This window comes from Spermophilus citellus, assembly GCF_964194105.1.
Source record: "Spermophilus citellus genome assembly, chromosome: 10".
Lineage (NCBI taxonomy): Eukaryota > Metazoa > Chordata > Mammalia > Rodentia > Sciuridae > Spermophilus > Spermophilus citellus.
In genome coordinates, this window is record NC_138197.1 from 26,854,743 (window position 1) to 26,873,666 (window position 18,924).

The 18,924-nt window shown below is 35.2% G+C and overlaps 1 protein-coding gene across 2 annotated transcripts in view; it reads right to left on the reverse strand.

Moving 5' to 3' along the window:
- The window catches only part of DCP1B (decapping mRNA 1B), a 59,683-nt gene that overhangs the window by 21,878 nt on the left and 18,881 nt on the right, over positions 1-18,924 (reverse strand). For both annotated transcript variants that reach the window (XR_014023953.1, XM_081309260.1), the window contains exons 4-5: positions 5,815-5,881; positions 3,396-3,531 (exon numbers count right to left, since the gene is read on the reverse strand). Coding sequence is in view for 1 of the 2 variants with exons in the window: in XM_081309260.1 (XP_081165386.1) it covers positions 3,396-3,531; positions 5,815-5,881 (203 nt within the window). In the remaining variant the exon portion in view is untranslated. The remainder of the gene's footprint in view (positions 1-3,395; positions 3,532-5,814; positions 5,882-18,924) is intronic.

Below are 18,924 nucleotides of genomic sequence, written 5' to 3' on the forward strand. Positions count from 1 at the left end.
GGTAGAGGGGACAACCAGATGGAAGAAAGGTTACCTGACAGTGGAAGTTAATAGGGGACGCACATCTCTAGTTGTTTAGGTCAGGTTAAGTGACAGAGAAAAAAACACTTGAAATGGGCCTTGAAAGGTTGATCGTATGTGACTGGGTGAAGAAAGGGAGGGGACAGCATGAGAAAAGACAAGAAGGCACTTTCTGAAAGCGAAATTGCTATTCTGTTTGGCAGGAGTTTCAAATATTTGTAGAAGATAATGGGGTTAAGAATAACCTGAGGCCATGTTGTCAAAGGCCTAAAGAGCCCAAGGGTTCATACACCACCCAGTGAAAAACTAAGCATTTAGACCCCTACATGATTATGCAGGTGCTTCTAGAAAGTTACATTATATCATATGGCTGCTAATGGAGAAAGGAATAATTTCTTCTATTATTTGTCTCATAGTGGGAGCAACTGACATTATGTATTTCATTTATTTATTTTTATTTCTTACACACATGACAATAATGTATTTGATTTTTATAGAAAAACAGTCTGTACTCTAATTAAACATCTGCATTTCATGTCAACATTTTATAACAACAAAACTATGGGGACATAAAGATAAATATAATGTTATTTTGATCTCAATGAATTGATAATGTTGTGGGAGAAGCTGACTTAAATGTAATAAATGAGAAAGAACAAAATAAGTTCTACAGAGAAGTGGACTGTGTGGGGGCGAGAGAACAACACAGATGGAAGAAAGGTTTACCGGGACAGTGATTTGAAGAAATGTGGAAAAATTCCATGTAAAAAATGGCCTGGAAGGATATGTAGATTCTGAAAGGCCAACAAAATGAAGGAGGAAATAGTCCAAACCACAGGTATAGTATAAAGTGATGTGTGGCTTTACTATCCCAGACCTGCAATTTGAAATTTCTCCAAAGACCCCAGATACCTTTTAGGGAGAAATAATACTTAGAAATAACAATCTGGGTGACAGAAGTGTTTAGTGCTCTATCTAGAATTCATCTAGGGGTAGGAAAGATGGTGGAGTGAGATGGACATCATTACCCTAAGTACATGTATGAAGACACGAATGGTGTGACTTTACTTTGTGTACAACCAGAGATATGAAAATTCGTGTCGTATATGTATAATATGAATTGTAATGCATTCTGCTTCATACATAACAAATTAGAATTTTAAAAAATCATGTGAGTAAAAGCATTGGAAACTATTAAAAAAAAAAAAAAAAAAGGACAATCTATTACAGAATCTCCTCTAAGGAAGAATCCTGAGAAGTTGTTCCTCTGGATTATCACAAATCCTTGCCAGATTCTACATAGACTAACACATTTCTCTCATTGCATTTTCTGTATTGTTATTAAGGTGTGATTATTGGTCCACTCAACTGTAAAATTCTGAAAGGCAGGAGGCTGTGTCATCCGCTCCTGGATTCCCAGCTCTAGTACTCCTTACATCTGTGGGCATCCAACATGCTGTCAAGTGAGTCAAAGGAGTAAGGGCAGGTACTGAGTTTCTTCGCTTCTTAGACACTTAATCACGGGTATGACATAGATATGAATTGTTGAACAAGATATTTTAATGATAAAAACACTCTTAAGATAAAAATAAAAACAAATTTTCACTGTGGGACAAAAAATACTTATTGCTACTGGGTTGTCTTGTATTTCTAGATCTTTTCAGGGGATTCAGTATTCTTTGTTTCTATAGTTAAGAAAAAAAATGTGAACTAATAATATTTAACATTATGCAGTTTTAACTTAATTTATTTGATTTCTTTTTTTTTTTACTCTTACACCGAGGATTTGGCTCCAGACACATTAATGTAATTTCTTATTTATTATATCCATGACAATTGAGAAATTATAATTCTAATATTCCTACTAACAATAAAACCACTTAAGTTCATAATTTCTTTGTAATTCTTTGCCCCTTAAAATATAACCCACTAACACTATTTTGAAGTCATTCTTTAATATGATATTCAGTTACATATACTTATTTTAGCTAGTTTAATAAAAATTCTAAGATTTTTCTTTTCTTCTTAATTTTATTTTTGTCCATTTTTCTAGAGAGGGTTAATCTTTTACATCTCAATTTTTGGTAGCTCTTTATAAAATAGGGAAATTAGCCCACTTCCTATTTTTTAGGTGCAAATTTTTTTCTCTGTTGTTTTTATAATTTTTCACTTTGCTTCTTTTTTAAAACTTTGAAAAAATATTCACTGTTTATTTTTATGTAGTTGAAATTAATTGCTTTTAAGGCACAGTTAGGAAGATTTCTCTATTCCTAGATTGCAAAGAAATCCTTGTAAGTTTTCTTTTGTTATATGAATTTCTAACACATTTGAAATGTACCCCAGCATATGGTATAAAGTATAGATTCAATTTTGTACTCTTCTAAATAATACAAGTTGCCTAAACAACTTGTTTATTTAAAAATCCATTTAAGTAACTGAAATAGTTACCTTTATTAGATCCTAAATTTCTCATATACTTGGGTCTAATTCTGGACCTTCTCATTGGTCTATTCCATTGGTCCATCTGGCTGTTTGTGTATCAATACCATCAATTCATATTGTTTTAAAAGTTTAGAACTCAATTTTAATATCAGGTAGAGGTTGTTCTGCCCCTGCCTCCCGCCCCTATCCCTTTGTGTCCCTTCATCCCCACCCTTGCCAACATTGTTGTTCTTTGCTAGGGATTTTCCAGTTATTATTCCCTGTATATTTCTTTACATGAACCTTATGGTCAACTTGTCTAGCTCTACAAGGAGGAGGAAAAATAGGAGGGGGAGGAAGAGGAGAAAAGAAACCAGTGATACTTGCTTAGGGATTACTTCAAATTTATGGACTTAAGGAGAACTGAGAGCTTTATGTTGAATTTTCTCATCTGAAAACAGGGCATATAATTATATTTGTTCAAGTCCATTTTTATGCTTTCCAAAAATTATTAGGTTTTTCTCTTCAGGTTTTGTCCATTTTTTGGATGAATTTTATTACAAAGGATTTTATGCAATTTGTCACTACTTATTTAAAAATTTTTTTTTTTAGTTGTTGATAGACCTTTATTTTATTTATTTATATGTGGTGCTGATAATCAAACCCAGTGCCTCACACATGCCAGGCAAGTGCCCATAGCCCCTTGTTACCCTATTATTGGTGTCTTCTTTCCTAGTGCATCTTCTAACTGGATGCTGTTTGTTTATATAAAGACTATTGATTTCTCAATAGTCTTTTAATTCACTTAAAAGCAGTTTCCGTTAGCCTACTAAAAGCAAATAAACATTTTGTTTTCCATGCAATTTTACTTGGAATAGTGACCAGTCTTTCTTAATGACAATATTCCCATAATGGAATTGAAGTATGTATCACAAGAAAGGGTAAAAGCTCACCTTTGTGTATTCATCTTTGGCTTTGGTAAGCATTCGTAAGATATCTACTTCTTTGCCCTCTCCAGAATTGGGCATCACTGGGGAAATTCCTGCTGCAGCTCCCCGATGGGCTTTCAACTGTTCATACTGAGTTAGGCTAGAAAAACAGAGCGAAAGAGCCACATAAGGAAAACTGATTTAACACAAATGGCTTTAAAAACCATCCCAGTTCTTACCCAGTTGTTTTCATCCTCTTACAACCATATTAGAAATAACACTTCAGGAATTCAAAGAAGAAAAATGAGAGGTGAGGTCTTAATTGACTACATTATGAATATTGAGTAGGGGTCAACAAACTATAACCAGCAGGTCAAATTCAGTGCCCCACCCATTTTTGTAAAGAAAGTTAGAAACACAGCCCTGCTCATTTGTTTCTGCATTGTGTAAGGCTGCTTTCCTAGTACTGTAGCAGAGCTGAGTAGCTGCAAGAGAGATCATATGGCCTGAAAAGCTTAAAATATTCACTATCTGCTCTCTTTCAGAAGTTAGTTTGCCAGCTCCTAGTTTAGAGCACTTGAAAGGACTCTGTCATTCACTGCTAAGAAAGCCCTATTTAGAGTTTTCAAGTAGTGAGGAAACTGCACAACAAAGAGAATTTTTTTTCTCCTTTCTTGTCTCAGAGTGCCTTGAAGCCAAAGCAAGTTTGAGTGTAGCGGCTCAAATCCTATACTTCCTTGGCAGTAGAGACTCAGTGCAGAATCCATCCCAATTTTGAAAAGAGGAGCATTTTAAAAGGCGCTTACGGCAATGAAATGAAGAGTGTATTTTGTTGCCCTGAAAACAACACAGAGGGAGACCAGATTGCTCCTACATGTTGCAAGGTAATGTTGAGAAAAATGCCTTTCACTTTGTGTGCTTTGACTTTCAGCTCAAATTCTTTTATTATTGTCATGAAGTTTATGGTAAAAAGAGATCTGAGAATTTACTGAGAGATTTAATTCTAACTGGGACAGGGGTCTGTTCCCACAAGTTGGCTGCTTATTGCTAGTAAATAATCAATTTCCTGACCGAGCTGTTAAGCAATTACTGCAGAATGCTGACAATTTTACCATGGCCTCTTGGCTGAGTTACAGGGTATTTTTTAATCTATATGAAAAATCCTGCTATTATTATCCACTGCACGATTTACAATAACGTGAATGTTCTAGGAACTCATTGTTATGGTGTTAAATACCAGTTTGAACACACTTAATCACCATCTGCAACTTGAGCTAGTTATCTAAAATTAGCTCTTGCAAGCTAGATTTTCAGGAATCAATTTTTTTTAATAAAAAAAGGGTTCCCCATTTTTCATTTTCTTGGGGTCACTTTTTAATAATTTTCTGCCTCAGGATTTTAAAATGGAAATTGGTTCTTTTGCAGACAAAGCTGCAGCATCACATTCATGTGGGCAGCAGCTGTCCTATGTGCTTGACTTAGTCCAGTCCCAGGCTGAGAGCCAGCACCGTAGGAAACTTATTTCATTCTGAGTCTCTTACCCATCCTCATAAATATCAGGGAAATAACTGCCTCACAGTGAGCAGCCCTAGGCTCAGGAACTGATCAAAGTAAACCAATCAGAGAAGATAGCATGCTTACTTGGGCTCTCCTTTCTTTTTTTTTTTTTGATACTGGGAATCTAACCCAAGAACACTTTACCACTGAGCTACATCCCAGCCCTTTTTTATTTGTTTATTTTGAGACAGGGTCTCACTGAGTTGCTGAGGATCTCACTAAGTGGCTGGAGCTGGCCTCGAACTGGGAATCTCAGCCTTCCAAATTGCTGGGATTACAGGCCTACACCACTGTGCCCAGCTACCTGGGCTTTCCTTTCAATGCAATCAGGGAAGCTAAGAGTGGGAAGTCAGGCAGTAATGTAAACCGTTTTCCAGAGATAGAACAGGAAGACTATCTTAAGTACTTGGTGTTTGACACTTGAGACATGGGAGGATATTCAGAGCTCCTACAAACATGGACATATAGTTAAAGCAAGTATTTAGGAAAGAAAGGAAATGGAAAATGTTAGAGGATCTGGAGCAGCCTTTTAGGATGGCTCTGAATGTTTTTTTTACTGATAACTTTTCAAAGCAAAAAAAAAATGCAAATTTACAAATGAAAATATTAAGGAAAACTGCCATATGGAACAACTTATATTTCATGTATTTCACATAGGCAGAACAAAATGAGTTGAGTCGCTCTAGATGATAAATCTAGTGAAATGTAGCAAATCATTTCTTATGTCTACTTTTCATTCATTAATTAGTAATAAATGTTTTCTTGACCACTGTGAAATGATTGCTATAAGAGATGCATCCTGTTAAGATTACGGCACAGTTATAGACACTTAGAAATAAAACAAAAGCATTAGGTCCTGAAAAATATTTAGCTTTTCAACACTTACTTTTTCATAAGCTCTGCAATTCTTTGGCATTCTTCCTTATCGTAAAACCAAATTCCATAAATGGACACTGCAAAAAACACATTGAACAAAGTATGAGCATCCTCAAAACCACAAAATAGAAAAAAATTTCCTTTCCATCTTAAAATACCTAATAATTTATGTATTAAATTAATCTATTCAATAATTATGAAATAAATGAAGGCAATATTGGAGTGAAGCTTAAAAATCTAGCACTAGAAGTCATCACAATACCTGACTTCAAATGATACTATAGAGCTACAGTAACAAAAAATGCATGATATTGGCATAAAAACAGACACACAGACCAATGGAACAGAATAGAAGATAGAGACAAATCTACACATCTATAGTCATCAGATCCTTGACAAAGGTGCCAAAAACATACATTGAAGAAAACACAGACTGTTCAAAAAATGGTGCTGAAAAAACTGGTTATCCTTATGTAGAAGAATGAAACTAGACCCTATTTCTCACCCTGCACAAAAACCAACTCAAAATGGATCAAAGACCTTGGAATTAGATCAGAAACTACAAAGCTCCTAGAAGAAAATCTAGGGTCAACATTAGGACATAGGCACAGTCAACAATTTTCTCAATAGGATCCCTAAAGCTCGGGAAATAATGCCAAAAATTAGTAAGTGGGACGATATCAAATTAAAAACCTTCTGCACAGCAAAGGAAACAATTAGGAATGTGAAGAAAGAGCCTACAGAATGGGAGAACAATCTTTGCTAGCTTCTCTTCTGACAAAGGATTAATATCTAGAATATATAAAGAGTTCAAAAAACTATACCAAAAAATAACCCAATTAATAAATGGGCAAATGAACTAAACAGACACTTCTCAAAAGAAGAAATACAAATGGCCAATAAATATATGAAAAAATGTGCAACATTTTTAGAAAGTAGGGAAATGCAAATCAAAACTACACTGGGATTTCATCTCATATATCAGTCAGAATGGCCGTCATCAAGAATACAAACAATAATAAATGCTGGAGAGGATGTGGAAAAAAAGAAATATTTTTACATTGTTGGTGGGATGGTAAATTAGTATAACCACTTGCAAATCAGTATGGAGGTTCCTCAAAAAGACAAGGCATGGAATCACCATAAAACCTAGCTATATCACTCCTTGGTATTTATCCTAAAGAATTAAAGTCATCATAACATAGAGACATATGCATACCCATGTTTCTAGCAGCCCAATTCACAACAGCCAAACTATGGAACCAGCCTAGGTGTCCATCAATAGATGAAAGGATAAAGAAAATGTGTTATATGTGCACAACAGAATTTTATTCAGCCGTAAATAAAAATGAAATCATGTCATTTGCAGAAAAATGAATGGAACTTGAGACCATTAAGTTAAGCAAAATAAGCCAAACTCAGAAGGTCAAGGTTTGTATGTTTTCTTTCATATGTAGAGGAAGCTAGAGAAGAAGAAGTAAAAGAAAGGTGCAGAGGTCAGGGGAAATCTCATGAAAGTCAAAGGGAAATCACTAGAGGAAAGGGACGGACGTGGGACCGGAAGAAGGGAGGGAGGGGGAAATGCTGGGACTGATATTGGCCAAATTATATTGTTATATTTTGTGTGTGTATGAATATGTAACAACAAATCCCATCATTATGTAGACCTACAAAGCACCAATACAAATGTGGAAAGAAAAAGCAAATAAAATAAAAATCTAGCATTGGAATTCTTTTTTTTAAACATTTATTTTTTAGTTGTAGTTGGAAACAGTATCTTTATTTTGTTTATTGGAATTCTTTAAGTCCATACAGCCATGTGTAGTAGTCCTGTTCTTGTGCGCGCGCGCGCGCGCACACACACACACACACACACACACACACACACAAAGTCTAAATAAAGTTATTTCCTTGGAAGTATAGCACCTTAACACAATAGGCATTTGGTAAATGCTTCTTACACAAATGAATATAGATTGAAAATGAAATTAGGATTTCTAAACTTCCTGGCTTCAAGACATCATTGTTTTTGTCCTCCATTTGCATATTTCATAAACACATTTCATTTTTATTTTTAAATATTCAGAAACCTGATGCTCAGATTATGCCTAGAAACCTCTCTCCATTCCCCTTCTCTCAGAAATATGTTAACTAAAAAACTGGCTTTATGAGCTTTAAGATAGGGTAGTTGAAAAAAAAAAACTTAATAACAAATCTAAAATGTCTGTACAGTAAATTTACAACTGTTGAAAGATTAGATATGACTATAATTTAATCATTTAGTACTGAAAGAATGTATAATATAGTCACTAGACTCCAATAATTTTTCAAAATGAGTTATATAGTAAATTTAGTATATGCCTATCTCCACCATCTTTATAAAGTAAAGGTTAAAACAGTTCCAAAATACATTTATAAATATCTAGTTGAGAATCTGGTGGTATTAATCATGTAAATAATGTATTAACTATACATGCATTTTTGAAATCTTCATTGAAAACAGAAACAATATTATGATAGAACAATGAAGACCAACAAAATAAAAATTTTAAAGGAAAACATTTTTAAAATAAAAAAATTCAAAACATTTATTTATATTAATATTATTTTGTCATTAAAACAGCTGGGATATTTAAACTCTACCATCCCCCCCCCCCCCACTTTCCTGGTCAATGCCAAGGTATGAAACTTCTGCTTCTTGACAGTAAAAACTCAGAGAGCAAAAGTTATGAAAATGTTTTGTGAGTGCTATTTTAAGCAAGGATCTTAAAGAGGAACCTTACGAATCTGAATTATTAACTTGCCAAGAGTTGGCAATGAGGTTTTAAACTCTGTGTAATTCTCAGTGTATGAGGAATCTTTATTCTACCCACCTATATTTGAAGGGGATAAAAGTGGACACAAAAATCCCAGCTTTTTCTTGATGCATGTTAACCTCTTAGATAAAATTCAGACTAAAATTAAAGCCACCCAAACACACAAACTAATTCCAGTTTATTAAGTGGTTGAACATCAATGTATTCCTCCTTAGTACACTGACAATCTTTTAAGGAAAACAACATCTGAGTTCTGAAGTTGCTGTGTTCCCTTCCCCCACCCTCCTTTGGTAGTGGGAATTGAACCCAGGGGCGCTTAAGTGAGCTACATTCTCAGCCCTTTTTTACATTTTATTTAGAGACAGGGTCTCGCTGAATTGCTGAGTCTCACTTTGAATTTATGATCCTCGTGCCTCAGCCTCCTGAGCCACTGGGATTACAGGTACATGCCACAATGTGATGTGTTCTTGGTGATAGTTTTTGTATCAAGACAAAATTCTTTCATCTCAAGATCTTTAAATGCTTATCTGGAAACTTCACATTCAAGGTTGTTTCCAGTCCACAGCACTCATTCCCTGCTCCTGATTCCCTACAAAGATTCCTACACACCAACCCTCCTACTCTCCTATTCTTGTAGGTAAAAGCAGATTGGATCATTGATGTTCAACCACTTAATAAATTGGAATTAGTTTGTGTGTTTTGGTGGCTTTAATTTTAGTTACAATCCTAGAAGCCTGCTCTGTTCTTTTTTTGGCTCCAGGGAAAACATTCTTTCCTTGGATACTGAGTTTCCCAAAACTATTAAAGGACAAAGGTGATAGAAAGGGAGAAAAACACAGTATAAAACAAGAAACAGAAGGCCCAATGGCAGAGGAAAAGCCAGCTATTGGTGTTGTTAACTTTATTAGCAGAAACATTAGTAGGAACATTTTGGGTGTCATTCTTCTCAATATTAGACACTTATGGCATTAGACATAAGCAACTAGATTTTCACAAGGGTAGGATGCCAAGGAAACTGTTGATACAACAGAAAAGCAGCTTGACTTGACATTGACACTACCATGAGATAACTGGAATACAGATTTATGGAGAGAAAATGCTAGAAAAACATCTTTCAAATGTCAACTCAGAGTGAAAAAAAGAATGGGTTTGTAGTAATTATTTAAGACACCACGGAGACTGCTTTAGGACCCGAACATTTATCTTTAAAGCAACATGGTTTTAAAATGGGATCATTTTGAAATAACTCTTCTCATCCCAGTTAGGATTTAGTTCGAACATAAAGTTTAAATAGCTCGTGTGCGTGTTGGTGGGGTGGGGTGGATAAAAAATAGGTTTATCAACTGTCCTGGCCATTGAAAGGTGGCACCAAGATAAAATTTAGAACTGGTTCTAAATTTTTTTTCCTCCCTAAAATAGTTTTGCAACTTGAGAGGCATTCCACTGGGAAAGGGGCTGTGAATTCCATTAAAGTGCACATTCCAACTGAAGTTTTCTGCCCAAGGTCTACCAACCTCTGTACAAACCTATCACTCTTCTACACAAGAGGGCATATCAGAACAGCTCGTGGTGATATACAAAAACCAGAGTTCATCATGCCTTCTGGAGGTGATGAACTGACAGGCTGACAGAAACCATTAACTTCATATTTCAATCCAAGGTTTCCTGTAAAGCCACTGGGTGAGAGGCCTGTCCAGACCCTGGCAGTAAGCACAGCAGGGAAGGTAGGAAAAGACAAGAAACAAAAAGGTGTGCTTTTAGAATTCTAAAGCTTAAAAATAGTCTAAATTTGCAGCCATTGTATGGACCTTGTAAACTTTTGTGGCTCCAAAATGTCACTACAGGAATAGTTTCATTACAAGGAGAAAAGATCACAAGCAGGATATTTGTTTAGTTTTAAAATCAACCTATTAGTACACATCTGGGAATTTGCAATGCTCCGAGCATTTGTTCAGCCCTCTACACCTGCATATCAGCCGCTCTCCAGTCACCTGTCTGCTGAAACAGAGGTGAAGTTCAAGGGTACATTGGTGCATGAAGCTCAACTCAACTGTTTCTACATTTCTCCTGGAGGTAAGAAACCAAAAGTGAAGTGAAGAATAGGAAGAACATGTTTACAAATTTACTCTTTACAGCCTAATGATACCTAGTCACATGCTGATGGCTTTCCACTCTAAGGACTCATCTCTTCAGCAGTCCTCTTTTATTTAATGGGGACTTTAGCAGCACAGTTGTGAAATTTTGCCTAAAATTGCACAATCCTGGTTAATGCTATTCTTTGAAAATTTTCAACTGAAAAGATGATATTTCAGGTAACAAGGAATGCAACACTGCCTTTATATAGTAAAACACCTATCTTCTATTTTCCTTTTAATTCTGTGAGAAAGATCAGGGAGATGAAAATTTCTATATTAGCTTTCATGTCTGAACTTTGTGTGTACACACAGATAAGATAGAGAGCAAGCTGATTATATTCAATAATGGAATTTTCTTCTTTTAAGTTTCTTTAGTGGAAAAATAGCAAGCTAATCAAATTTTAAGAGGAGAGTTAGGAGGTCATTACAGCCAACATCAAATATCACTTAAATGCACATTTTCATTTGGAACCCTTTGATTCTCATTAGCATGGTGCATTAGTTCATTTTAGATTTACCCCATTCTGTCTATGTTTCTAACAAATATTTCTATTCAATCTGCCCAAGATATTTAGCATTTGTTCTATATTTTACCCCAAATACCTTTCCACTCCAAATCATAAATGGTAGCTTGTAATCATTTAACAAGGATTCGGGCTAATGTTTGTGTAAATTTTAAAAAGAAGGCATGTTATCGTTAGTTTAAATGATGCCTGGTAAAGTTTAAATAGTCAGGCTGTCTGCTTTGGTGGGGCTTGGGCTCACTGTTTCTGTCCGTTCTTGCTTCCTTCCCTCCCTTCACTTATTCCTGTCAAAAGGAAAGGGAAATGTGTTTTTCTTGGAAGGCTGACAGGTCCTCTCTTTTACTAGCAAAAGCCATGGAAACATGGTAGTGACGAGTTACACAAATCTCTTTTGGGCATTTTGGAATAGAGCAAAATTCTAAGAAAATTTCTTCAGACTCCATTATTTTCAAGAAGTCTTTCTCAAATGACTAGAATAATAATCTCAATGTAAAGATGAAGGCATCTAATCATATATTTGGTGTGAATGCCTATTTTAGAGACTTTGTTTAAATACAGTATTTCTTGATTAACTGCACCATTTATTTTGTTCAAGCTTTTACAAGTTGGACGATACTGATGATGACTAGGATTTGGTGGTAAGCAGCAGGCACATGCAGTCTCACCCTTTGGAAGACTGAAAGATACTTTAACAGTTAGGAAGCTATAACCGTGAAATTTCAGAACTGCTAGTCAACTAAGAAGTGTGCAGTTCAGTAACCTATTTTGCTAAGGAAGAACCTGTGATCTAACAAGGCTCGAAGGGTTAGCCAGTCATTTTCTTGATTCTGTTTTCTCTAAAATATGTGCCCCTTCCAGCCTTCCAGGAGAAATAAATGAAGTAGTAAAAAAAAAATCATTTTAATATTTGATTGATTTCTAGGTTTGGCTATAAGATTGGAAAAGTCTTCTTTAGACCAAGGTTCATGTGGACTCTCAAAAGGAAAAAAGGAAGGATAGAAGAAAGGAAATGAATGAGGAAGGAAAAGATGGGAGAAGAAGGAAGGAGAAAAGAAAAAGCAGGGGAATGGAGGTTTCTAGTAGGGGCCGTATTTTTACAGCAGTAAGTGTCAGAACAGCAATTTCGTTGCCTACGTAACTGGCATCCATAGATGGGAAACAGGCCATGCTTGGCTGGCTCTGTGCTGATTCTGTGCTTCTACCCAGTTTGGAATGTCTGTGCTAAAAAATGCTTTCCTTTGGTGTGTTCTTTAATGCCTTTAAAGTAATGTTCTTTCATTCACCTTCTAATTTGGCTTTACTAACCAAACACGGACACATCTTGTAAAACAAAATCTTCACCAGCCACAGAGAGTCTACATAGCACTGTTATCTTTGGTTCTGGGTCTGGTTCTTTTCATGTGACATAGTTTTACTGCACCTCACAAATCAGGGATCCCATGATGTTGGGATATTGGAAGGTTCACAGCAGATGAGAAGCAGTTTCTATTTTATGGGTGACTAATACTCATGAGCTTTAGGGGGGAAACAGTAGAAAACCTGAACAGTAAAAACAACCCTCCCCTTTCTAAATAAACTTCATTAGAAAGTTAAGACCATTAAAAACAAACAGGTAAACAAAAAACCTGTAACTAAAGTATTATGCTAATGTGGATTAAATTAATATGTACTAGTACACTATAAGTATACTAGTAAAAGATGGATTTATCTTTCAGAAAGTTTTCCTTTATAACAAATGCATGCTAGGTCATTAGATCTTCTAATCCACACAGAAGCCATACCCTCCCCAATTGAGAATGTTGACTTTTGCTATTACCTTCAGGGTCACAAAAAGTCAGGTGGAATCTTCTACCTTGTGTACTGATTCCTAATTTTATTTCAGGGGAAATCTCTAAGAGATTTAAGAGTCAAGAAACTTCTGAAAAAATTAGGAAGTAGGAAAACCCACAGTTAATAATAAATAGAAATATCAACAACTTAATCTGCTTTTTTGGCCACATAAATTTATATTTTCACTTTGTTTATAACCTTGCTGGTTAATTTCAAAATTTCCTAGGCCACAAATTCCAAACAGGGATTTCCTTAAACATCTTCCTTTCTTTGAACCCCTATTCATCCTTGAAGACCCAGTATTTCTCACTCTTCTAACTACCAATTTTTACTCTGTTCCCATAGCTTCTTTTGTACATTTGTGTACTTTTATGTGTGTGTGTGTGTGTGTGTGTGTGTGTGTGTGTGTGTGTGTATATATATATATATATTTATATATGTATTTATATATCTGTTCCCTTCACTAGGCTATAAACTCCTGGAGGGTAGGGTTATGTTAATGTATCCAGCACAGCAACTAGTGTGGAACAGAGTTATTTGTTCAAATAACTGCTGAGTTAAACTGAAAGTGAAGACTTAAAGCTCAAATCATGGGCAATCCTTGCTAATATCAATTCTGGCTTCATTAAGCATTGTGGCCTATATGTGTTAGACACCTCTACCATTCAATGACACCTTCTACCAGAGATTACAGAATGAGGATTCAACTAATAATGTCCCTTCTATTTTCCTTGTAACTTCACTTGGGTTTCTTTTGCCTCAAATACTTCACATCTGTAGGCATAAGTATTGTTGATGGGATTTTGCCATTAGGATATGAGTGCAGGCACTAATATACTCATTTTATGTGTGTTTATTATTACAACAATTCTACCACATATCATTCTTCTGAACTACTTGTCAGGCACTAGCAAGGAAGAGCTCAAAGTATACAACAAATCTGCAAAGTCAAACGCATTTCTCTTCATTATGAAAGAACACAGAACAAAGTAACCAATAGTAACTTGGTCTAGAAGAAAACTACTATATTTATATTCCAGTCATGTCAGATAATAGTAATCTCAAGTTTACATGTACAAGTACCTAAATTATCTTAAAAATATAAGATTTATATGCAATGTCAATTATTCCAGCAACACACTGAAAATTCTTTAAGTGAATCTTAATGTAGGGAAATAAATCCAGTTTTACATAATTGTAGTTTGTCAGAAAAGTATGTTTAAACTAAATATAACACAGAGAGTATTTCTACGGGTAAAAGATATATTACAATGAAGAACAGACGTCCTCATATTTGAATCAGATGATTTAATCAAGTGTTTAACAATGACAGAAACAGCTTTGCTGAAAATAGCCTAACTATAAAACACATGGTCACTGAAAAATTTCTAAGATTTTACATAGCACTGGTTTAATCAGAAGACTTTATTGCTACTTTCTAATACAAGAAAAGTGACTCAAGAGTTTCTGCACTTTTAAAATTTTGACTTTAATCCATGAATATGGATATAGGACACACCACTTTTCCAAGTCTTTTCAGTTGTAAGCAGTTAAGTCATGTTTTGGTTCTACTCTGAAATAAAAGCCCTTAGGTTGTATATAGAACAATTCTAACATCAGTTCTTGGTCAAAATAGCTTTTCTTCCTCCAAAACCGATAAGAATGTGGAACAATTATAAATTTTCCTCCTGTGGGTTTAAGAAGTAAATTAAACTTGATTCCTGAATTAGATTATTCGAAACCATTTTCTAAATAAGTTCTGGACAAAACCCAGTAACATAAAAAACAGAATGTAAAAGAATACACATGAACAACTTAATACAGCCATAATGACCACTTACAATATGCAAAGTACTGTGTTAGGGCAGACAGACTAAAGATGCTTCACTCACTAAGCGTTGAAGAAATGTTTTGGAATTCAAACTATCTCTGCCAAGATTTAAACTTCTTCTAGGCCTCAAACTGGGCTTTCTCAAACAAAAATATAAAATATCATACAATTCTAAGCCTCAACTGCAGTGTATGAATCCAAATAGCATTACTACATGGATGGTTCCTTGGTAAAGCCAAGAATCTTAAATATTCATGGTTCAGGGACTCAATTTGATTATATTCTCACATAGTAGCTATGTCACCTATATGATTCTCACATAGTAGCTATATGTCACCTATATAATTTTGCCACATGGGTTCTTCTTCATCAAAGCATGCCAGGTTGTTAAGTTAAATAAGTGTGTGTGTGTGTGTGTGTGTGTGTATTTTTCCCCCCACTAAGGTGACTGTCCTATATGTGAGTCCCTACTCGTTTATGATGGAAGTGTAGAAGTTGTAGAAGTTGTGTGGTCTGGATGAAAAGAAGTATGGTTTACCCATTATCATACACATGCTTGTGTGTGTGTTTCAAGGAGTTATCAGATATCACCACTCAACACATGGAAAAACAAACTATGAAATCCAGATACCAAGGCTCAAAAGTGAAATTTTACTTGAAGTCTTTAAGAGCATTTTTTTTGGGGGGGGCAGATACTGGGGATTGAACCCAAGGGTATTTTACCACTGAGCTACATCCCAGGCCCTTTTAATTTTTTTTTAATATATTTATTTTTTAGTTGTAGTTGGACACAATACCTTTATTTATTTATTTATTTATTATTTTTTATGTGGTGCTGAAGATAGAACCCAGGGCCCCTCATGTGCTAGACTAGCACTCTACTGCTGAGCCACAACCCCAGCCCTATTTTTTTGGAAACAGGGTTTTGCTAAGTTGCTGAGGCTGGTCTCAAACTTTTTATCCTCCTGCCTGAGCCCCCAAGTCATTGGGATTTACAGGCATGTATCACTATGCCCAACAGAGACTTCTTTGGCAGTTCTTTAGATAAATTGTCTCCTTCAGAGTTTAGATCCCTTCTTTTCAGCATGAGTGGAGTACTGACAGAGAAGAAAAAGTTAATTCTGGATTTAAGGTCAGAGTGACAAGTTCCATCACTCAAGTCATAGTAGATGTGTAACCCTTAATCATATATTAAAACACACTAGCTCTCTATGCAATGGGGCATAATAAATAGGTCAATTTTTCAGTTAGAATGGTAAAGGAAGATTAAAGACACAAAGTGAATTCAGTGATCACATTATAATTTTTAAATTTCAGTGGCCTTCTTTTCTTTCTCATTAAGAAGCACAGACTTAAAGTTCTTGAAGGTTACCTGGGGCAACCAACTACTCCTCTCACACGCAGTAAGAGAACTTCAAGATTGTATAGGTTGCCTAGTCTGGATATGACATAACAAATTCCTTGTCTCCCATTCCGCATTATTCATAATTTGAATGAGTTTACTTTGAAGATCTATATTGCTGGGTAATCCTAAAAAGAAAGGCATTCTATTGTTATTCCTGCAAATACTAAGTTTCTGCCTGGCAAGAATGTCAAGTATTTTTAGCTGTATAATTATATTTAAGCTGTTTCTTGACCCTAGAGCATTTCAGAAGTTCAAAAATAATATCCCTAAAATTATCTGTTAAATGGTATGTATATATGCAAATAGGTATTTCAGAGGATGGAGAGGTACAAAGCATAGGCCTCCTGGAACAATACCTGGTACATGGTAGGCAATTAAAAAATATTTGAGGAAGGGAGGACAAGAAGGAGAGAGGAGGAAGGAAAAAAAGAAGGGAGGGGGGCTGGGGATGTGGCTCAAGTAGTAGCGCGCTCGCCTGGCATGCGTGCGGCCCGGGTTCGATCCTCAGCACCACATACAAACAAAGATGTTGTGTCCGCCGAAAACTAAAAAATAAATATTAAAATTCTCTCTCTCTCTCTCTCTCTCTCTCTCTCTCTTTAAAAAAGAAAAGAAAGAAGGGAGGGAGGGAGGAGAGGAAAAAAAGAGGTGGGAAGGAAGGGGGAGGGAGGAAAAAAATTTATTAGATTCTCAAAGGCTTTTATGACCTAATGAAGATTAAGAACTATTTGAGACTATCAATATATGATAAGTATCTTCAAATGGAAAAATAAACTATCAATTATTTATGGGCAGATCATGTGGCTTTCATTTTCTTAGTAATAAATTTATACATGGTTCACTATTAACCTTACAAATTGCTTCTGTAATAACTGTTTAAATTGATTCCAAGATTAAGAAAAGAGTGATAAAATCTCAGGGTCTTAGAATTTGTTAAATTGGAAGAATTTTTTTTCTCCCATGTAGCCTGAAGTCTAGAAGACTTAAAAAGCATGGATTTGTCAGTATCCTCAGCCACAGAAAGGGCAAAGTACACAGTTCCGTTTTAATTACTGCTTGGTAATAGTTTAAGAGATGGTATTTTCAATCTCTACCATTAAGTGGGGAATAGGAAGGAATTTTTGAAAGCTGGGCAAATGTTTAGCTCTTTTGAATCAATCACTCCAAGCAGAATATTTTCAAAGCTTTATCTTAAGCATACTGATGCTTCAAAATGCTAGACAAAATCATCAGACATATATACATAAGTAACAATTCTAGAATTAATGTAAATGATTTGTGAATTACCTTAAGTCCGTTGTACATGTCTCTCTCATATCCAGATCTATTTGTTTTCTGTGTCCATTTGGTATCAGAGAATATAAATAAAATATAAGCTATGGTCTCAGTCCATAGGGGCCTATAATTTATTAATCATGCTTACATAATCAGTAACCAATTAATTAATGATATATAATGGCAGAGAAAAGATTTCATAAAATGCATTCTAAGTACAGTGAACAATGTTGCTTCCCAATTATAACCTATCATTGCAAATTTGACTCTCTCATTGGTATTATTTATTAAGGGTATATACAGGTACATTTTAACTGGAGCTGTGGAAGAAATTAATGTTTACACTTTAATCATTTGTTATACATTTGCTTTAGGGAAAGGATTGAAATCTAGATGCTACAAATCTGACTTTTTGAAAAACTGACTCTTAAGACCAAAATAGAAGATCAATTCCTTCTATTCAGGAAAAAGATTAAGTTGTATTGGTTTTCATATTTTCTACAAATAGAAGACTTTTTTTCCTCTGACCCTGTGAAGACAGAAGATGTCTCAAGCTAAGGCCAGGGGGTATATATTAAGTGATCTGGAAATGAGAAATGCAAACTGAACTATGTCTTTTACCCCACATTAGCTCAAACTTTCAGTTGAGGTCAAGCTACATCGAAGGCTTTTGGTATCCTACTGGTTAAAAGGACTGTGGATATGTTTTAGAACAAGGATTGCTACATTTCCAGGTTGAGGAAGCCAAGATGCAACTCCAGGAGAGTTAGTGTGATATCCTAATCAACCTATGAGAGATCAGAGTTAGATGAAATAGTGGTTAACGAATGTCAGGATCAAAAAAGAATGGCAAGGGCTGGGGGTGTAGTTCTTGCCTATCATGTAGGAGGCCCTGGGTTCCATCACCACATGGCAAAAGGAAAAGAAAGATAACAAACTATACTTGAGTATTCGTTTCTTTAAAATCTTATTTTATAAGGTTCAATTATTTCTACTTTTTAAAACTGGGAAATAATTTATATACAATAAAATATGATTCTAAAATGTTCTCTGTTCAGTGAGTTTTGAGAATAGCACACTCTCATGTAACTACAACCCAAAACAAGATCTAAAACTTCTTATCATCCTTTTCCAGTCAACACCTACAACCCTCACTTCTACCACCAACCCCAGAGGGAACCATTTTCTGACTTTTATCACCACAGATTAGTTTTGCCTATTCTTAGACTTCATATAAATGGAATCATGTAGTATATACTTCTTTGAAGATGGCTTCTTTTGTTCAACATGTTTTTGAAATTCAT